The 17,729-nt window shown below is 36.3% G+C and overlaps 1 protein-coding gene across 1 annotated transcript; it reads right to left on the reverse strand.

Moving 5' to 3' along the window:
• Window positions 1-1,096: 1,096 nt before the first annotated feature.
• On the reverse strand, window positions 1,097-13,445 carry LOC109135299 (uncharacterized). The gene is made up of 11 exons (XM_048647250.2): window positions 12,967-13,445; window positions 10,788-10,858; window positions 9,833-9,952; window positions 9,119-9,237; window positions 8,281-8,362; window positions 5,144-5,291; window positions 4,516-4,592; window positions 3,947-4,066; window positions 3,513-3,631; window positions 1,508-1,595; window positions 1,097-1,433 (listed from the first exon to the last, which is right to left on the reverse strand). The coding sequence occupies exons 1-10, from the start codon at window positions 13,112-13,114 to the stop codon at window positions 1,508-1,510; spliced, it is 1,092 nt and encodes a 363-aa protein (XP_048503207.1). The 5' UTR covers window positions 13,115-13,445; the 3' UTR covers window positions 1,097-1,433.
• Between the last annotated feature and the right edge of the window lie 4,284 nt (window positions 13,446-17,729).

A 17,729-nucleotide genomic window follows, 5' to 3' on the forward strand; every position in this document is an offset into this window, starting at 1 on the left:
TAATTAAGTTTTTATATTCTCTCTCTTCATCCTCTTCCACGCCATGTTGAAACCATCTCGTGTGGCTACTTCCTTTAATGCTTGATCATTGTAATTATGATACGAGGCTTTGCATTGTCCTGTTGAATGTATATATTCTTTGACATACTTGTTGGTCGTTTCTCCCTGATAAAAGGGTGTACTTTGCTAACCAACATGTATCTAGTTATTACAACCTTGTTGATGTTGGTAATGAGTTTTATTTTCCATGTGCCTGCTGGTCTGTACCTGCTTCTTTTCTTTGACAACAAAAGGAAATACGCCAAATTTTCCATCATGTATCATATGACCCTCATTATCATACAAAGGCCTAGATGAAACACCCATGATCATCACTTTTCTTTTGACAGCATGTAAAAATCTTCTTGTTCCTGGGTTAAGGTAGAACTACTTCTCATCAATGTGTATTGTGTGGTTCATGTCCACAAATATGACTTTTTCTGTGGTTGTTGCTGGAATGACGTGGGATAGATGAAACCCACTTCATTCTCTCCAGTTTGTTTCGCTCATGAACATGTGGGTGATTTGCACTTGTATGTGCTCTCAAAAGACCCTCTTTTATATATGAGCCTCCATATGTGTATATGAGAGCATTTCATGTAATCAGCATATCCCCTCACCGTTCCCCTTAGGTGAAGGGGGCAAGACTCAAGCCGCTCCTCACTGTTTTCATATATTGGCTTCCTCCTACACCTCCATGGCTCCATTTTCTATCGGTACTGACATCAATTGATTCTCCATTTTCTAATGCTTGTTATGCTTTTTTGAATAATATGTTAATTGTAGATTTATGCACACCCACTTCGTTTGCAGGTTTAGTTTGAGAACCCCATGAAAGCTTGTTGTCTTTCCTAATACCCAATAAACTGTAAACAATCTGTCTTCTCTTCTCCTTACTTAATTAGGTCCGGATTTGCTTTCCTTACTAACTCGTCCCCATTGTGAAATTTGTGACCACATTTGATGCCACATATCCTTGTTCCATGAGCACCTTGTTAGCGTAGTCAAGAAAGTGGAAGAAATTGTTGTTCTGCTACTGTTTCGTAAATCTGTGCAATTTCAGTCAAATTTTGGACTTAAATTTTATTTAAGTTCCTCCACCAAACACCACTAATAATATAAGGTGACTTAACATTGTAGCACCTTATCATTTAAGTCACCTGAAATGCGTCCCCAAACATAACCATATATCTTACAAGCATTATTCATTATCAGTCACCCTAAACACACTCAACACACTGAGGAATTTGAAATGAACTCCATATTACAAATTTACATTATCTTTTCAACACATAATATGGTCAAACAATCTAGCGGAGCTTAATAATCATGTATATTTCTTAGATCAGCAACACTTGAAGATATAATGCTATTCATATCTGCAAAATCACAATCTAGGAAGATCAATGTATTAGCAAAATGATTATTGTTCTTTCTTGCCATAGGAAATCGAAGACATATTTCTTACCTAAATTTCAGATATGTTGTTGGTTATTAGCCAATCTAGACCTTCATAGACCCCTTCACCGGAGGTGGCACAAGTAGCCTGTATATACCTGCATTATTATCATTTAAATCAATAAATTTCTACAAAAACATAACTTTTAGGAGGCCGGTTGATTGATGAGCTGGTTGATTTACCTTATTGTTATTAGACTTGATGTTGCATATTCTGTTCATATTTTGTCATAGTTTATGCACGCTCTTAAAGTTGTTCATTGGGAGGCCGCTCTGAGAGTGGCTAGATATCTAAAGATAAATCCAGGACAGGGAATATTATTTCTCTCTGATAGTGATCTTCGCCTTGGTGGTGTGATTCTGATTGGGCTAGTTGTCCTATTATCCGGAGATCCCTGAGTGGGTGGTTTATATATGGTTGTTTCCTGGAAGACTAAGAAGCAGCCTACAATGTTTCGATCGTCTGCAGAATATCGTTCTATGACTGCTATAGTTTGTGAATTAAAGTGGTTGAAGCAACTACTAGGTGATCTTGGAGTTCAGCATCCTACAGGGACAGAGGCGGATTTTGGTTGGGGCGGGTGGGGGCTTGGCCCCCATAAATGTATAAGATAAATTAAGTAAAGTGTAATTTATGTCACTAAATAAACCATGGCACAGTGGCTTTGAAGCAAGGTGTAAAAAGAAGTTTGACCTCTAGAGGTTGTAAGTTCAAACCTAGCATCAACACATTTGGATTTATTTGTTTTTCTTCATTTTAAATGCTTCTCTTTTTTCCTTACCTTCAATTTCTAAAAAAATTACTCAATTTTTTGAACTTTTCATAATGGTCAAACAAATAAATTGAAACAATTTCTTAAAAATTGCACCTTTGAGATTTTGATTTATTACATTAGCTACAAGCTCTTTGTAGCCATAAATAATAGTATATCAATATTTTGTTGTGTATTAATGTTTTTATTCATCATTTAAAATTTTACACTAAAACTTTTATTTTATCAACTCGGCCTCTGTTGCAAGTTCAAACCTTGCATCAACACATTTGGATTTATTTGTTTTTCTTCATTTTAAATGCTTCTCTTTTTTTCTTTTTTCTTTTCCTTCTTTCTTTTTTACTTATTTCTTTCTTCTTCCCCTTTATCTTTGGCTTATATCAATTTGCCTAATTTAGAAGAAAAAAATTCATTGATTGTACTATCTTTTATTCTTCTTTTCTAAAAAAACTTTCTATTTTTATTTAACTATAATAGTACTTCTTATTTCCTCAAACTCATTCCTAACCATCATAAAATATAATTATATCTCTTTTTTTGTGACTTAAGAAATCAATTTGGTAATTTATTTAATTTTTTTTAACTGGAGTAATTTATTTACTTGCTAATGAGCTATACCTTCAATTTCCTAAAAAATTACTCAATTTTTTGAACTTTTCATAATGGTCAAACAAATAAATTGAAACAATTTCTTAAAAATTACACATTTGAGATTTTGATTTATTACATTAGCTACAAGCTCTTTGTAGCCATAAATAATAGTATATCAATATTTTGTTGTGTATTAATGTTTTTATTCATCATTTAAAATTTTACACTAAAATTTTATTTTATCAACTCGGCCCCTGTTGAATAGTTAGTTAAGATCCGCCACTATACAGGAGTGAAATTATATTGTGACAGTCAATCTGCGTTATATATTGCAAAAAATCCGTTGTTTCATGAACATACTAAACATATCGAGGTTGACTGTCATTTTGTTCGTGATGCTGTGACTGAAGGATTAGTGAGTCCATCATATGTTCCTACTAAATTTCAGTTGGCAGATATTTTTACTAAAACAATTCGTAGGACTCAATTTGAATTTTTTGTCCAAGTTGAGCGTTCGCAATTTGCACGCTCCAACTTGAGGGGGGAGGGGTTAGAACTCTAAATTGTATAAATACTTTTGATGATGAATGAGAACACAACACAACTTGACCAAACCTTAACACATAATAGTTAACAAAATGTTAGAAATACCAGCGATTCTGGTGAATGGAGTGGAGGTCAAGTTTATCAATTATCTCATCAACAGGCATTGCATTAGAAATGTCTTGTTTGTTGGCGAACACTAAGACAGCTGCATCCTTCAGTTCATCCTTCAGCGAAAGATATAAACCCGAATTGAGATATTTATGGTTCGTAATGTAAAACATGATGGGGATAAAAGTCCATAAAAGTTGAAGAAATGCGTTTACATTAGTGAATTTTGGGGCTTAGTAGATAATGAGCCCAGCTTAATAATGATAACAAGGAATGGACTATTTCTGATTAGATAGATGTAATCATCTAAGTATTAGTAATTTCCCCTAGTTTTTGCATGATTAATATCTCGAATTGTAATAACATTATTGTTGAATCCATTTACTCGCTAGTAATAGTAATTTATTAATAATGTATTTTTTAAAATATACCTGATTTAGCAGCAGATGAAGCTCGTCTCTGGCTTCCGTGATTCTTTCCCTCTCATTACTGTCGACTACGAAGACAAGGCCTTGGGTGTTACAGAAATAGTGCTTCCACAAAGGCCTGATCTGTTTTTGTGTTATCCAAAAAAAAAATATATCCATAGGTCGTCAATAAATAACAATGAATTTGATCCAAGTTAGTTATAAGTCATTTGAGCTATAAATTTGTGAAAATTTAATATTCATTATCTTTTTATTAGATGGATTTTCGATTTGGTAAAATCATGACATGAATTAGGTTATCTGTGGTGAAATTATTCAAATGCAAGTTCTATTAAGATTGATTCTCAATTAATCCAAATACACAATAGCCATCTTTGTTTCACAAAGAATCATAGGCAATGTCAAGAATCATCTAACTTTAGTTCATTATAATCTTAAAGTTCGAATCTGATGAAATTATCTAATTCCATCAAAAATGAGTAAATGATAGACATGTATATTGCGGTCATTTTTGCATAGTGTTAGGTTTGTGTCAAATTCTAATATGAGAAAAAAAAGGGAGTTAGGAGTACCCTGACTTGGCTTTGGCCACCAATATCCCACACAGTGAAGCGAACATTTTTGTACTCCAAAGTTTCCATATTAAACCCTGTTTGTGAGACAAAACCAGAACAAATTAAATTATTGTGGCTTAATATAATACTCTCTCTGTTTCAAAATATAAGAGATTCACGCTTTACGAAAATTTGCTTTAACTACAAATATCTCTCATAATATGATAAATAAAAATTATAGAAATTATATTGTTGGATTTGTCATGGAAAAATACTATAATAACATTAATTTTTAAAATTTTTTATCCACGTAAATTAAGAGTAATTAACGGTCAAAGTTTGACCTCAAAAATCGAGCGTGCCTTATATTTTGAAACAGAGGGAGTATTGGCTATTGCATAGACAAAGTTCCTATCATAAGAACACGTGAACAAATTCAAATAATTATAGTCAATTGTAGGTTATTGCCCATTAATTAACGTAACAGTTTTAACGATCAAAGTTCAACCTTAAATATTGCGCGTGGAGTTGAAAGGTTCGAGGAGTGATGTACTACTAATTTCAGGCACATGTTAAGTAATGCAAAGTTGTAAGAAGGGAGAAATCAAAGAAGAGTGATGAAAATGAGATCAACACAGAACCACACCAACAGTAGGGGTAGTAGTAACAACTTCATCAAGCTTGAGCTTGTAAAGCATGGTAGTTTTCCCAGCAGCACCAAGACCAACCATCACTATTGACATCTCTTTCTTTCCTAACAGCATCCTCACTAGCTTCGACAACGTTGCCCCCATCTTTCAGACTTTTGTTTTGATTTGTTCCCTCTACTTCAGCTGATTCAACCCTTCAAGTATTAATTCTAACACAAAAAAATCTGAAAAAGAGTATATGAGATCTAGCAGAAACTAATACCTCACTGCTAAAAGTCTCTACCAACACTCTAAATAGAAGGCAAATTTTTGTATATAATATGATGGTTTAACCCAAAACATATGATAAAGTTCTTAAACATACTACGGTTTAACCCAAAACATACTACTCTAAATAGAAGGCAAATTTGTGTATATGTATTGGAACCTTCATTATATTTTGTTTGTTTGGTTGATAGAAATAGGAAAATGCATTTGAGGAGACTCGTACTTCGGGCCTGTTCTCTTCGGCATAAAACAGTTGAACTGAACTGATCTGAACTGAACTGAACTGAAATGAATAGTGATATGTGAGAGTAAAAGTATTGTCAAAAGCTAAACTGAACTGGTCTGAACTGAACTGATCTGAACTGAATTGAACTGAAAATAAGTTGGGGAGAACAGACCCTTCCTCTGTTTTTTTAATATATGCTACATTTTCTTTAATGAAAATGTCATGATAGTCAATAGATGTTACATACCATAAAAATTTTAAAATACTATTAAAAAGTTAGTGTTTTCCGACTTTCTTCTTTAAAAGACTCATACTATTTCCTTAACAAATGTTTTTTTGTTTAAAAAGTAATGGTTTGGTCTCCTATTTTCTTTTTCTCTACCTTTCTTAAAGACCCCTCATTTTCTCTATGTAGCATGTATAAAAAAACGAAGAAAGTATTAAGTAATGCACGACTACATGGCTTACATTATTACATCATTCAACCAATAGGAGATTCTGAATTCTCCAACCTAAGCAGAGTCATATGTTATGGAGTATGGACTAGTCATTAGAAAGATTAGAACATAAAAGATTAAAAAAGAAAAAAGTCTCATCAATTCGGTCAACGCCTTTGCCAAAAAAAAAAAAGTACTTGAAGCTAGCTAACAATTTCTTTCAGTTGAAACTACAATACATTATACATTACCATTAATTTATTACTTCATCATGAATCATAACAAGTTTAAAACAAGTAGGAACAATCCTTAGTAGAAAAGCAAAACAGATTATTACATCCAAGACAAACATAATATTGAGGTAAAAGAGAAGGAGACAAAGTGAAAGATATCACCACTCACAAGAGTTTGGAGATGCAGCGATATCTTACTAACTGGAGCACAAAACACTAACCGCGTCGTTGGTATTGAAGCACCTAGATGTCTCTGTTGAATTTCATGTATGTCGTGGACATGTGAGTTGTCTCATATTGGAGAAAGAGGAGAAAAAGTACAGGAGCTTTATACTCTATCAGTCACAAAGAAGCTGCAAAATTTCAGCCAAATCGGAGCATGAACCACTTTTGATCGGAGGTACTATGTGTATGTGAGACCGTGTGGTGAAAAACGTAAGCACTAAGCAGGGGTTGCACAAACAACCTGCAGCCTGTTGTTCATTTCACACTTGATTTGCTACAAATGTTGTAGATCCTTTGGTTACTCTCTGTCACTTCACGTGATGAGTTCCCAAAAGTCAACTTGGAAACTTCTAATTCTTGGGCCAACAAGTCAACAACTATAATAGCAACCCAATTATAACAAAAATAAGGATGGCCTTTTTCCACATAGGAAGGGAGCCCAGGAGTTGAGGAGGTGGGTGGACAGAGGCTACGCAAGGAACCAGGTAAATTTAGGGCTGATTACATCCAATCGGGGGTGATAAGTTAAATTTATATGACTTCAGTTGAAAAGAACGCATCTTAAGTATAAAAAAAGTTGGCAACGGTGCTATTTCAATTTTCCTTATTAAAAATCTATGTTGGGCCGCTATCGAATGGTTCTATTGTCATAATCATACTAAGGTAGTCTCTCCTTCCCCGTTGGTCCCCCTCTCCTCCTATTTCTCTCAAATTTAACACTGACGCAAGACACAACTTTCACTTACACTTATGAAGAGGCAACCTTAGCAGCAATTTGTAGGGATAATATGAGTTCATGGGTTGAAGGTTTCTACTTTACAACCTATGCTTTTGATGCTACGGAAGCAGAAATTAAGACCATAGTTATGGCTTTGCAGTGGATAAAAGACAAAGGTTGGAGAAATGTCACAATAGCCACGAATTATTAGTTAGCGTGGAAGCAAATAAAGCAACAGAGTAATTTGCCTACTAATTTGTCTAGTTTGTCTAACAAATGCAGGGTGTTAATCCAAGAACTGCAAGACGTCACCTTAATTAATGAAGGCAGAGCGCTGAATTCATTAGCGGATGCAATAGCTAAAGAAGCAAAAAGGGAGAAGAGATGGCTTAAACACCATTTGTATTTTGTATAACCCTCCCTGATTTGTATGAATATTTATGTTATCGAAAGAGACAACTGTTTAGTTTCTTCTAATGCTAGTTATCATGGGAATCCCATTTCTCATGTTAGTACTGTATTGGAACCTTAATCTTTTGTGAATGCTCCTTTCTTATAAAATAAAAAATAAAAAAGTTGGCATCATTCTATTTGCCATACTAAGGTACATCCAAAATTAAGGTCACTTTTTTACAAGCAAAATCCATACTTTACCAGGCAATCTCAGAATACTGAGGCTCAGCTTGGTGCTTCACTGTTTTACATGTAATATTTCATAATAAGGTTTTTGCACATGAAGTTTCAAGTACTATGTTAATTATTAACAGTCCGAGTGTCAATTAAAGCTACATGATTTTGAGATTAAAGAACACTCCAAGTTTCTAGTTCTCAACACTCACTTTCTGAAAGAAAGTTTAACAAACTTCAGCATCAGCTACAATGCTCCAACTTTCTTGCTTGCAGGCTGTTCATCATAAATTTATGGCTGCACTCACATAATTAAGGAAGATCATTGTAATCAGCAAAACACTTATGGTTGACAAATTCAGAATTAACACATGAAAATTTTGTGGCCAAATTATCTTGCCTTGCTAGATATATTGCTTGAAAGCCAATCTAGACCTTCATAGAGCCCTTCACCAGAGGTAGCACATGCAGACTGTATATACCTGTATCATCCATATATTCAATTTATATTATTGAAGGCAATTTGACTTAACATTAAGAACCTTTTAATTTGTCAAGGAAATCCTATTTCTTGGGATTCAAATATGTACTCCTGAGGCTTCGAAGAATGTATGAGGTACCCTCGTGTTTTAAAATTAAACACTGTGTACCCTTATTGGCCCGTTTGGTTAGTGGTTATAAATGGTGGTAATGGGTAATGTATTTCAGTGCAAATTTGTAAATAAGTTCTCATGTCAATGACCATGATAATGAAACTTAATCACAAAATATGTGTTTTCCTTTATAAATTTCCATTACCACCCAATACCACCTTCCCAAGTGGTAATGTATAATAATGAGATTTTAGGTAGAAAATGGATGTTTTGAGATCAAGTAGCATTACCATGGGTAATGATGTGGGATTTCCTCTATAAATTTACACTATAATGCATTACCATTAGCACCATTTATGACATCTAACCAAACATACGTAAGTTTATTACTTATTAAGGACTGATGGACATAAACTACATTAACTAAACACGGGTACCTCATGCATTCTTCAAAAACCTCAGAGGTTGTTTATATAACAGAGTTCACATTCATTACTAATGTGAAGTATATGTCAGTATGTTGTAGACTTCTTTGCATTCTTTAGGCAGATGAAATGGAATATAAAGAGTTAAGTAAGCTGTCAGATAACATAGAATGAAGGCAGTAGTCAATGCATTAGCATAGCAAATGTTAGAAAGAATTACCAGCGGCGTTGACGAAGGGAATGGATGCCAAGTTTATCCGTGATCTCAGCAACAGGCATTGCATTTGGAAGGTCTTGCTTGTTAGCAAAGACTAAAAGAGTTGCATCCCTCAGCTCATCCTTTCATCAAAAGATAGAAAACCCACTTGAGACAACTTATTTTGGATCATAATGTAAAACATGGATGCATGGGCCTGACCGCATCTAAAGCATGGCCAGTAGAGGTGGGCATGGGCCGGGCCTAGTCACGGGCTTGGCCTGCGAGCTTGAGTAAATGGCAGGTCGGGTCGGGTCTAGGCCCATGAGTGGTGGGCCGGGTTTGAAAATTTAAAAAATTGTCCGCGGGCCGGCCCATGTTTTATGTTGTATTTTTGACATTTTTAGGGTAAAAAACAAAGGAAAGGAGCGTTTGGCCCCCGGGCTCGTGCCGGTGCGGGCTGGAAAATAAAATTTCTTGACCGTGATAGGCCCGCGGCCCACATAGCAGACAACGGGCCGGGCCCAAATCGTGTCGGCCCGACCCCAGATCGTGCCGGCCCGGCCCATGCCCACTTCTAAGCATGGGTATCTCAGCGGCTTCGCCCATACGAGCAGAACAAAAGGAGTCACAAAAACTGATAACAGGCTATATATGTAACTCAAACAATTTGGACAAGGCCAAGTACACAAATGATGGATTATCTTTAATTAGATAAACATAAGTTTGAAAACATACCTCACTTAGCATCCTGTGGAGCTCATCTCTGGCTTCTATGATTCTTTCTCTGTCATTACTGTCTATTACGAAGATAAGACCTTGAGTGTTCTGGAAGTAGTGTCTCCACAAAGGCCTGATCTGTTTTTGTATTGTCCAAGGAAAATTGTCAATAAAAACTACCTTTTGACACACAATTGTGTATAAGATTGCCTTTTCTCCAATTCTGGTGAAGATTTGATTAATACTACTCCTGATTTCTTAAGTTTAACCCATTCATTATACAAGTGGTCAAACTTATAAAACTCGAATTATGTACTATAAACTTAGGAAAACGGAGGGAGACTAATTGCGTATTTTACATAATTGTTAGTCCCGGCCCTTAACATGTTTAAAGTGGGACATGGAATAGGGTCTCACTTTCAAAGGATATCTAAATTGAAAAAAAAAAAGTTTCTTTAAACATAAAAGACTTGAAACTATCTTTTTGAAGAGAGAAGCTCGGTGTGATGCATGTTTGTTATTTGGGTTACTTTCAAGGGACCTATTTTTCAATATTAGCATAGGGCCTCCGTATTGTCCGGGCTAAGCTGATAATTGTATTTAGGTAAGAGAATCTTCACATATACTCTATTAGAGTTATATGTTGTAGTTGTAGGATGTAGTTGAATAATGAATAGATAAATTTGATAATCATGTTGAATTTGAGTGCGCGTGGATGTTTAGTAGCCTAATTGGAAAGGCCATGTAAGCTAAGACTATTTCCATTCCATGATCTCAGACTAAATCCCTTATCATAAATTCAGAATTTGACAACAAAAACAAATACTAATTTTTCAATAACATTTTTTGTTTATTCATATGTAACCATGATCATTTTAAAGATTAAGAAATTGAGTCGTCATCTACTATATAATCAATTCTATAAAGAGAAAACATTGAAGAAAGTTCATGTATGAGAAAAAAAAATGGATACCTTGTCTTGTCCACCAACATCCCAAACGGTGAAGCTGACATTTTTGTACTCCACAGTTTCTACATTAAACCCTGATTCAATAACAGACAACACAACAATCAGTCAAGTTCTTCAAAGCATAGCTTACATATTAGTTTGGATTTTTTTTGTTTATTACTACCTTACTTACGCTCTTTTTTGCGAGAAATTACTTTATTTACAAAATTTTGTACAAAACTACCTTTATTATGTTATGTTTGTTGACCCACTATCTAAAAACTTTATCTTGATGTTGATTGTAGTTTTCCTGTGAGTGAAACCCATGCACAGATCACGTGACTTGTTATTTTCCTTATTTTGTTCCCCCTTCTATTTTTCCCTCCCTTTTCTAAACAAACACTATATCTCCTTACCTAACTAAGGATATACATGGATTTTAGACAAAATAGAAAGAGAATAAAATAAGAAAAATAACAAGTTACACGACTTGCACATGGGTTTTACTCACCGAAAAACTACCGTCAATGCCGGAAAAAGTTTGTAGGTAGTGGTCAACAAACAATAACGTAATAAAGGTAGTTTTGTACTAAATTTTATAAATAAGGTAGTTTTTCGCAAAAAAAGAGTGTAAGGTAAGATAATATGTTGGCTTTCCGGTCTCTAGTAACATCAACCTATAATAATTCATCGAAGTTGAGTTTATTGTTTAATTATACTAATCCATAGAATTTCTTTGTGTTGAATATAAAACACTTGTTGAATCTCATGTTTGTTGTGCACATATGAGTTGTCTCACATTGGAAAAAGAGGAGAAGAAGTACCACATCATAAACTAGAAGAGCTACTCCTACTATTGCCACTTGATTTTAGTATGAAGCTTTATTTGGAATTGTAAGTAGACTGAATACTCCTACCTCTTATGATATCAACTTCTTCTATTATTCTCAATTGGATTTATCTCATACTTCCTTTGTTTTTTTTTTTATTTGCAATGTTCTAACTTTTCCACTTGTCGTTACTTTTGCCGCAAATTGTGACTAATATATAATACAAACTATACCATGTGAGTTGTGTTACAAGATTTCAACTTTTTATAATTTTTACAAATAGATTATTAGAGATATTAACGATCAAAATTATGTATTAGTAACATATACTTCCCATTTTATATTAAGCTCGAAGGTGTGAAACCTCATTAATTGCGACAAAAACTTAATTCCCACGTTTGCACCCTTGCTCTAGTAAGATTAACCAAATGGAGTAATTATACATTCTCAAGAAACCGGATGAAAACTTGATTGAAATCCTGATTTTGGGATCTTCAATTCAAGCTGGGAGTGATTTTTGTTTCTTGTTGTTGTTGTTTCTCTCTTTCCACTTGATCCTAGAATATTTAGCTTCTGTTGTTCAAGTTATGAGATCTACAACTTCAATGTAGTACTACAAAAGAGTTTATTTTGTAGGAGACGACCTACTTTTAAATTAAAATTAGGTAACAGTAAGTCTAATATTAAAAAGAGAATTAGCTCGATAGTGATTAGGTTAATTTCTTTCGCTGATTAGTTTAATCCATTTAATGATTAAGTCTATTTTTATATTAAAATTAAATCGTTTCTTTTAATAATTTTTTACTACAAAATGAGACGAAAATGTGAGGTTTAAATCGAATGCTTTTACTTGTTGAAGTTCAATGAAAGGGAACCTAAGTTTGTTTAAAATGTTCAAATGGAGGAACCTTGAATATTTTTTATGTTTGGTAATTTTTGTGGTAAGTCTAATGTTTTTCCTTTAAAAGAATAATAAAGGAAATCTATCTAAATCTAATTTTACATTATCTAATCGACTTGAGCTAGCGAGCAAATCGAGCATCTGAGTTGAGTTAATCAAGCAAATCGAGCTTGAGTCGAGCAAACCGAGCTTGAGTAGAGCTGCCAAAATTTTTAACAAGCACGAGTAGAGAAAAGACTTAACGACATGATTTTTGTCAAAGAACCAACTCAACTAAAAGCTTAAACTAATAGTTGGAGTCCCAAAAATAATTTTATACTCTATCAATTTTTGAGTTTTCGAGTGGAGTCGAGCAGGCACCCTGCTCGTGGCCGACTAGCTCGATCTTACAAGCGTATGCATATGCACGGGTGAAAAAACTTTTACTAAGATAGTTGACATTCTGTATTAAAAATAGTACTTTGCTACATACCAATAGTAGGGATGGTTGTGACAACTTCACCAAGTTTAAGCTTGTATAAGATTGTGGTTTTGCCAGCAGCATCAAGACCCACCATTAGAATTCTCATCTCTTTCTTTGCAAACATCATCCTTACTAACCTCGACAGTGTCGCCCCCATCTTTAAGACTCTACTTTAGTTTCCTCTGCTAAAACACCCCAAAAATATGAAAAAGTTTCACAAAGTTGAAGAGATTTTGTAAGAGAACACAAGAAAGAGAAGAGTTACGGTAGTATATTATTCTAGCTAAACATAAGTATCAACCAACAAGCAGAATAAAAAATAATGTTCAAAAACAAAAAACTTTTGAGGCAAAGAGAATAAGGTTCTTTAGCTTTTATGAGGAAGAATCTAGAAGAAAAAAGGGGGTAAAACTTCTCTTTTTGGCTTTAGGTCTTGATCAAGTTGTCAATTTGGTTCTATGCTTCTATCCCATGAAATAATAGTTTGATATTTCTTCATTTGCATGATATTATTCTTTTTTATTGATAAAAACCAGGGGTGTCCCGCAAACAAAGTAAAACGAAAACGGAGGAACTATGGTGCGTGGGTCCTTTAGCTACGCAAGGAATGACATTTTTCATGGTCCTAAAATGCGAAGATTGAACAATTCTAAGCTACCTCTAGAGATGTCAAAAAATGACCTGATCTGATAACCCGGTCTGAACTTATAATGACCTATAACTGACTTGCACCTAAAATTTTGGCAAAACAGGTTACATGTAACTCGACCTGTACCCGACCTGATAATAATTGATACCTGCTCATGACCCGATACTCTATGACCAGAACCGATACCCGCCCAAAAAAAACCGATAACTGAAATGATCCGACCTGACAACGATATGAATCCGATTCGACACCTGACCTGATTAGGACCTGAAACTGATTATAACTCGACGTAACTTGTCATTAACTCGACCTGTTGCAACCCATTACCTGATTTACTAGACCTGTTGCGACCCAATACATTATTTTACTTGACTTGTTGCTACATGTTACCCGATTTTGCTGGACTTGTTGATTGTTAATAACTCGACTTGTTATAGATTTCACCATATTGTAACTTAAATCATGAACTAACACTACTATAAAAAGGCATATAACTAGATGAACTATTCAAGCATTGATTATCAATGAAATCTTGAATAATGATACAAATTTGAAGCAACGCCACACAAATTTCATGACTGTTCTATGCTCGAAGCGACCTGAAATCAAGTATGGTACAACCCGATAACTACCAACCTGAACCCGACTCGAAGCTGACCCAAATTGTTATCATCCTAACATGATAAGTATCCGACCCACGCATGACCCGAACCTGAAAGCACCTGCTACAAACCCGACACCACATGATCACGAAACATGACCTGTCCCGAAATTGACCGAGCCGAACCCGCCCGAACCTGAAAGAAGAAATGAACCCGGATAGACCTGACCGAATTATGACCGTTTTCGACCTGCACCCGACCTGTTTGATTTAATGACCTGACACGACTTGATCGGACATGACCTGAAACCTAAGATGACCCGACCTGAACCAGATATGCCCACCTAACAACTGAAGGAGGAAGAAGACGTGGGACAGACACTCCTCGAAAATCTTCCTCAAGAATGGAGCGAAGCTCCGGTGGCGCCACTGAATGAGTAATCACAGGGAGGAGCTGAGACACTCCATGATTGGCAAGCCAATCAGCTGCTCGATTCCCCTCTCTATACACATGGATGAGCTTCACTTCCCAATCTTCTTGATGGATCAAATGAATACAATGATTCAGCATATGAGTACACTCATTTCGGCCAGCAGCTTTGTTTTGAATCATTTGGACACATGCCAAACTATCCAACTGAATCACTAGTTTAGCAATTCTTAAGTCACGGGCCAATTCCAATCCCTTTAGTAATGCCATGACTTCTGCCTTGAACGAGTTGCAGTGCCCAAGATTCAGTGAAAGGGCCGAAATCAAACCCCCACAATGGTCCCGAAGAATGGCACCACCCCCCGCTGGCCCAGGACTTCCCTTCGCGGCACCATCAGAATTAAGAACGTACCAATCGAATGGGGGATGCTTCCAAGTCACTGCTACTTCCTCCCTAGCTCCTAGTGACCGAGGCTTCATGAACAAAACTAGTCTCTTATCCATAGCTCGACGGGCCTCATTGTATCTCACATGGATAAAGCCTCCAATGTCTTGTGGAATATCTTGGCTACGGCCAAACACTACACTATTACGCCATTTCCATATCCACCACAAAGCAACACAAAAAAGGGTCTCCCAAATAAGATATTCATCATTTTTATTCTGCTGGAGGTTTGTCATCACCCATCTTTTAATTGGCTGGTGATAGAACTCACGTGAATCCGCAGGTCCCCCTAACTTCGACCATACCATTCGAGCGATAGGACAGTCTCGAAGGATATGGATAGTTGACTCCTCCTCCGCCCCACAAATATAACATTTCGGATCATCCACTAACTTGCGTTTGAATCGCATAGAATTGCACATAATCCGCTCATGGCAAGCAGTCCACATGAAGGCTCGCACTCGCTGCTGAATAGGAGCCGCCCAAACGAGATTCCAACAATCATCATCAATAGAATCACTCATGTTCTTCATGAGACACAATGCAGATTTAATGGTAAATTTGCCCTGTTTACCTTTGCACCAATAAATTAAATCACCATGCTCCTCAGACTCACGCAATTCATATGATTGAATATGCTTAAGCACATCCTGAGGTAGGTACTCTGCAAACACCTCCCATTTCCAGCCTTGAAGCGAGTCCCACATCTCATGTACCGTCGCCCCTAAAATGCTATCTGAGGTAGGTACATCCTGAGGTAGGTACTCTGCAAACACCTCCCATTTCCAGCCTTGAAGCGAGTCCCACATCTCATGTACCGTCGCCCCTAAAATGCTATCTGGGATGGCCTTCGTGGCTAGAGACGACAACGAAGTTGGGACCACCCACTTATGGTCCCAAAATAAGGTGGTCAAGCCATTAGAAACCGCTACCTGGGTACCTTCACATAGAAATTTGGCATTATCGGTTATCCCTCTCCACACATTTGACATGCCTGGTTTTGGAGAGAACATGTCAATATCACATCTCCCACTATAATATTTCGCACGAAGCACGCGAGCCCAAAGAGAGTTTGGTTCCGCAAGAATTCGCCAGCCCAGTTTCGTTAAGAAGGCTGCATTCGCTTGCCTTGCCGAAGGGATGGATAGTCCACCTTGCTCTTGAGGTTTTTGAAGAGTTTCCCATGAGATGAGATGCATTGCTCGCTTATCCTCCGTGCCACCCCAAATGAACTTACGTACCTTTTTATCAACATCCTCACAAATTGTGCGTGGAATCTTAGCTGATTGCATAGAATAATTAGCCATGGTTGTAAGAGTGGACTTCGCAAGCGTAATGCGGCCTGCAAGCGATAGATACTTCGTTTTCCACCCCCCTAGCTTTCGATCGATCTTCTCACATATATGGCCAAAAGTTTCCCTAGTGACCCGGCTGGTGATGGTGGGCATGCCCAGGTACATACCCAGGTCCGCAGTTGGCTCAATGTGAAGAGCTTCGCTGATTGAGGAAGCTAATTGCTCATTGACATTTCTTGAGAAATAAACGCGAGATTTCGGCAAACTAACTTTTTGACCCGAAGCAATACAAAATCTTTGAAGACAATCATGTATGGTATGAGCTTGATCCACACTTGCTTCAGCGAACAATACAATGTCATCAGCAAAAAACAAATTCGAGAGCATTGGACCATTTCTACTAGCATATATCGGTTTCCATCGTTGGGCGATTATCTCTGCTTCAATAGTTTGGTACAGCCTTTCCATGCACATAACAAATAGGTAGGGAGAAAGAGGATCTCCTTGCCTAATTCCTCTACTTGGCCGAAATGGTTCAGTAGGTTCACCATTCCAAAGCACCTGTAATGAAGATGTAGTAATACACTCCATAATGACATTGACCATGAGAATTGGGAGATTCATCTGGAGAAGGGTGTCACGTATAAATTCCCATCTTAAACGATCATATGCTTTTTCAAAATCGATTTTGATAGCCATGTATCCTTTTCCCCCTTGTTTCCTTCGCATCGTGTTCAAAACCTCTTGCATAATGACAATATTATCCGTAATTTGCCTGCCGTGGACAAAGCTCGCCTGAGTATTTGAGATAATACCAGGTAGGACAGGTTTCAGTCGGTTCACAATCACCTTAGTAATAATCTTGTAAGCTATATTACATAAACCAATAGGGCGAAATTGCGACACTAATTCCGGGTGCTCCACTTTTGGAATCAACGCAATGAACGTATCATTGAGACCATTGGGAATGCCTTTTCCTTCCAAAACTTCCAGTACCAAAGAGTAAACACTATTTAGTGATCTTTATAGCTAATAAGGTAAATATATAAGAGTAATAGGTGGTAACCTAGTAGTGTTGGCCTCACCTTTGATAACAAAGGTCCTAGAACGAGCCTCATTTTTTGCAAGAGTGATCACCAAATTTCCCATATTTTAAAGGAATTTCAACTTACCTTATTTTTTAAAAAAAAACTACTACGGGAATACGTAAATAAATTATGAAATAGCCTTACAAGAAATCCTGTAATTAATTAGAACAACATGAGAAAAAAAATATAGGAAAAAGAATACATATTCTATTATTATGCAAGAGAAATTGGATAAATCTATACAGCTATAGTCCATGGATTGGA

The sequence above is a fragment of the Beta vulgaris genome, chromosome 6, assembly GCF_026745355.1.
Source record: "Beta vulgaris subsp. vulgaris cultivar EL10 chromosome 6, EL10.2, whole genome shotgun sequence".
NCBI lineage: Eukaryota > Viridiplantae > Streptophyta > Magnoliopsida > Caryophyllales > Amaranthaceae > Beta > Beta vulgaris.

Excerpts from the sequence above, each read along its gene's own strand:
- LOC109135299 (XM_048647250.2), bottom strand. The coding sequence starts at position 13,114 with ATGGGGGCGACACTGTCGAGGTTAGTAAGGATGATGTTTGCAAAGAAA. Across the intron at positions 10,859-12,966 it reads CACAACCATCCCTACTATTG|GGTTTAATGTAGAAACTGTG; the intron begins GTATGTAGCAAA and ends TTATTGAATCAG. Across the intron at positions 3,632-3,946 it reads TTCATCTGCTGCTAAATCAG|GATGAACTGAAGGATGCAGC; the intron begins GTATATTTTAAA and ends CTTTCGCTGAAG.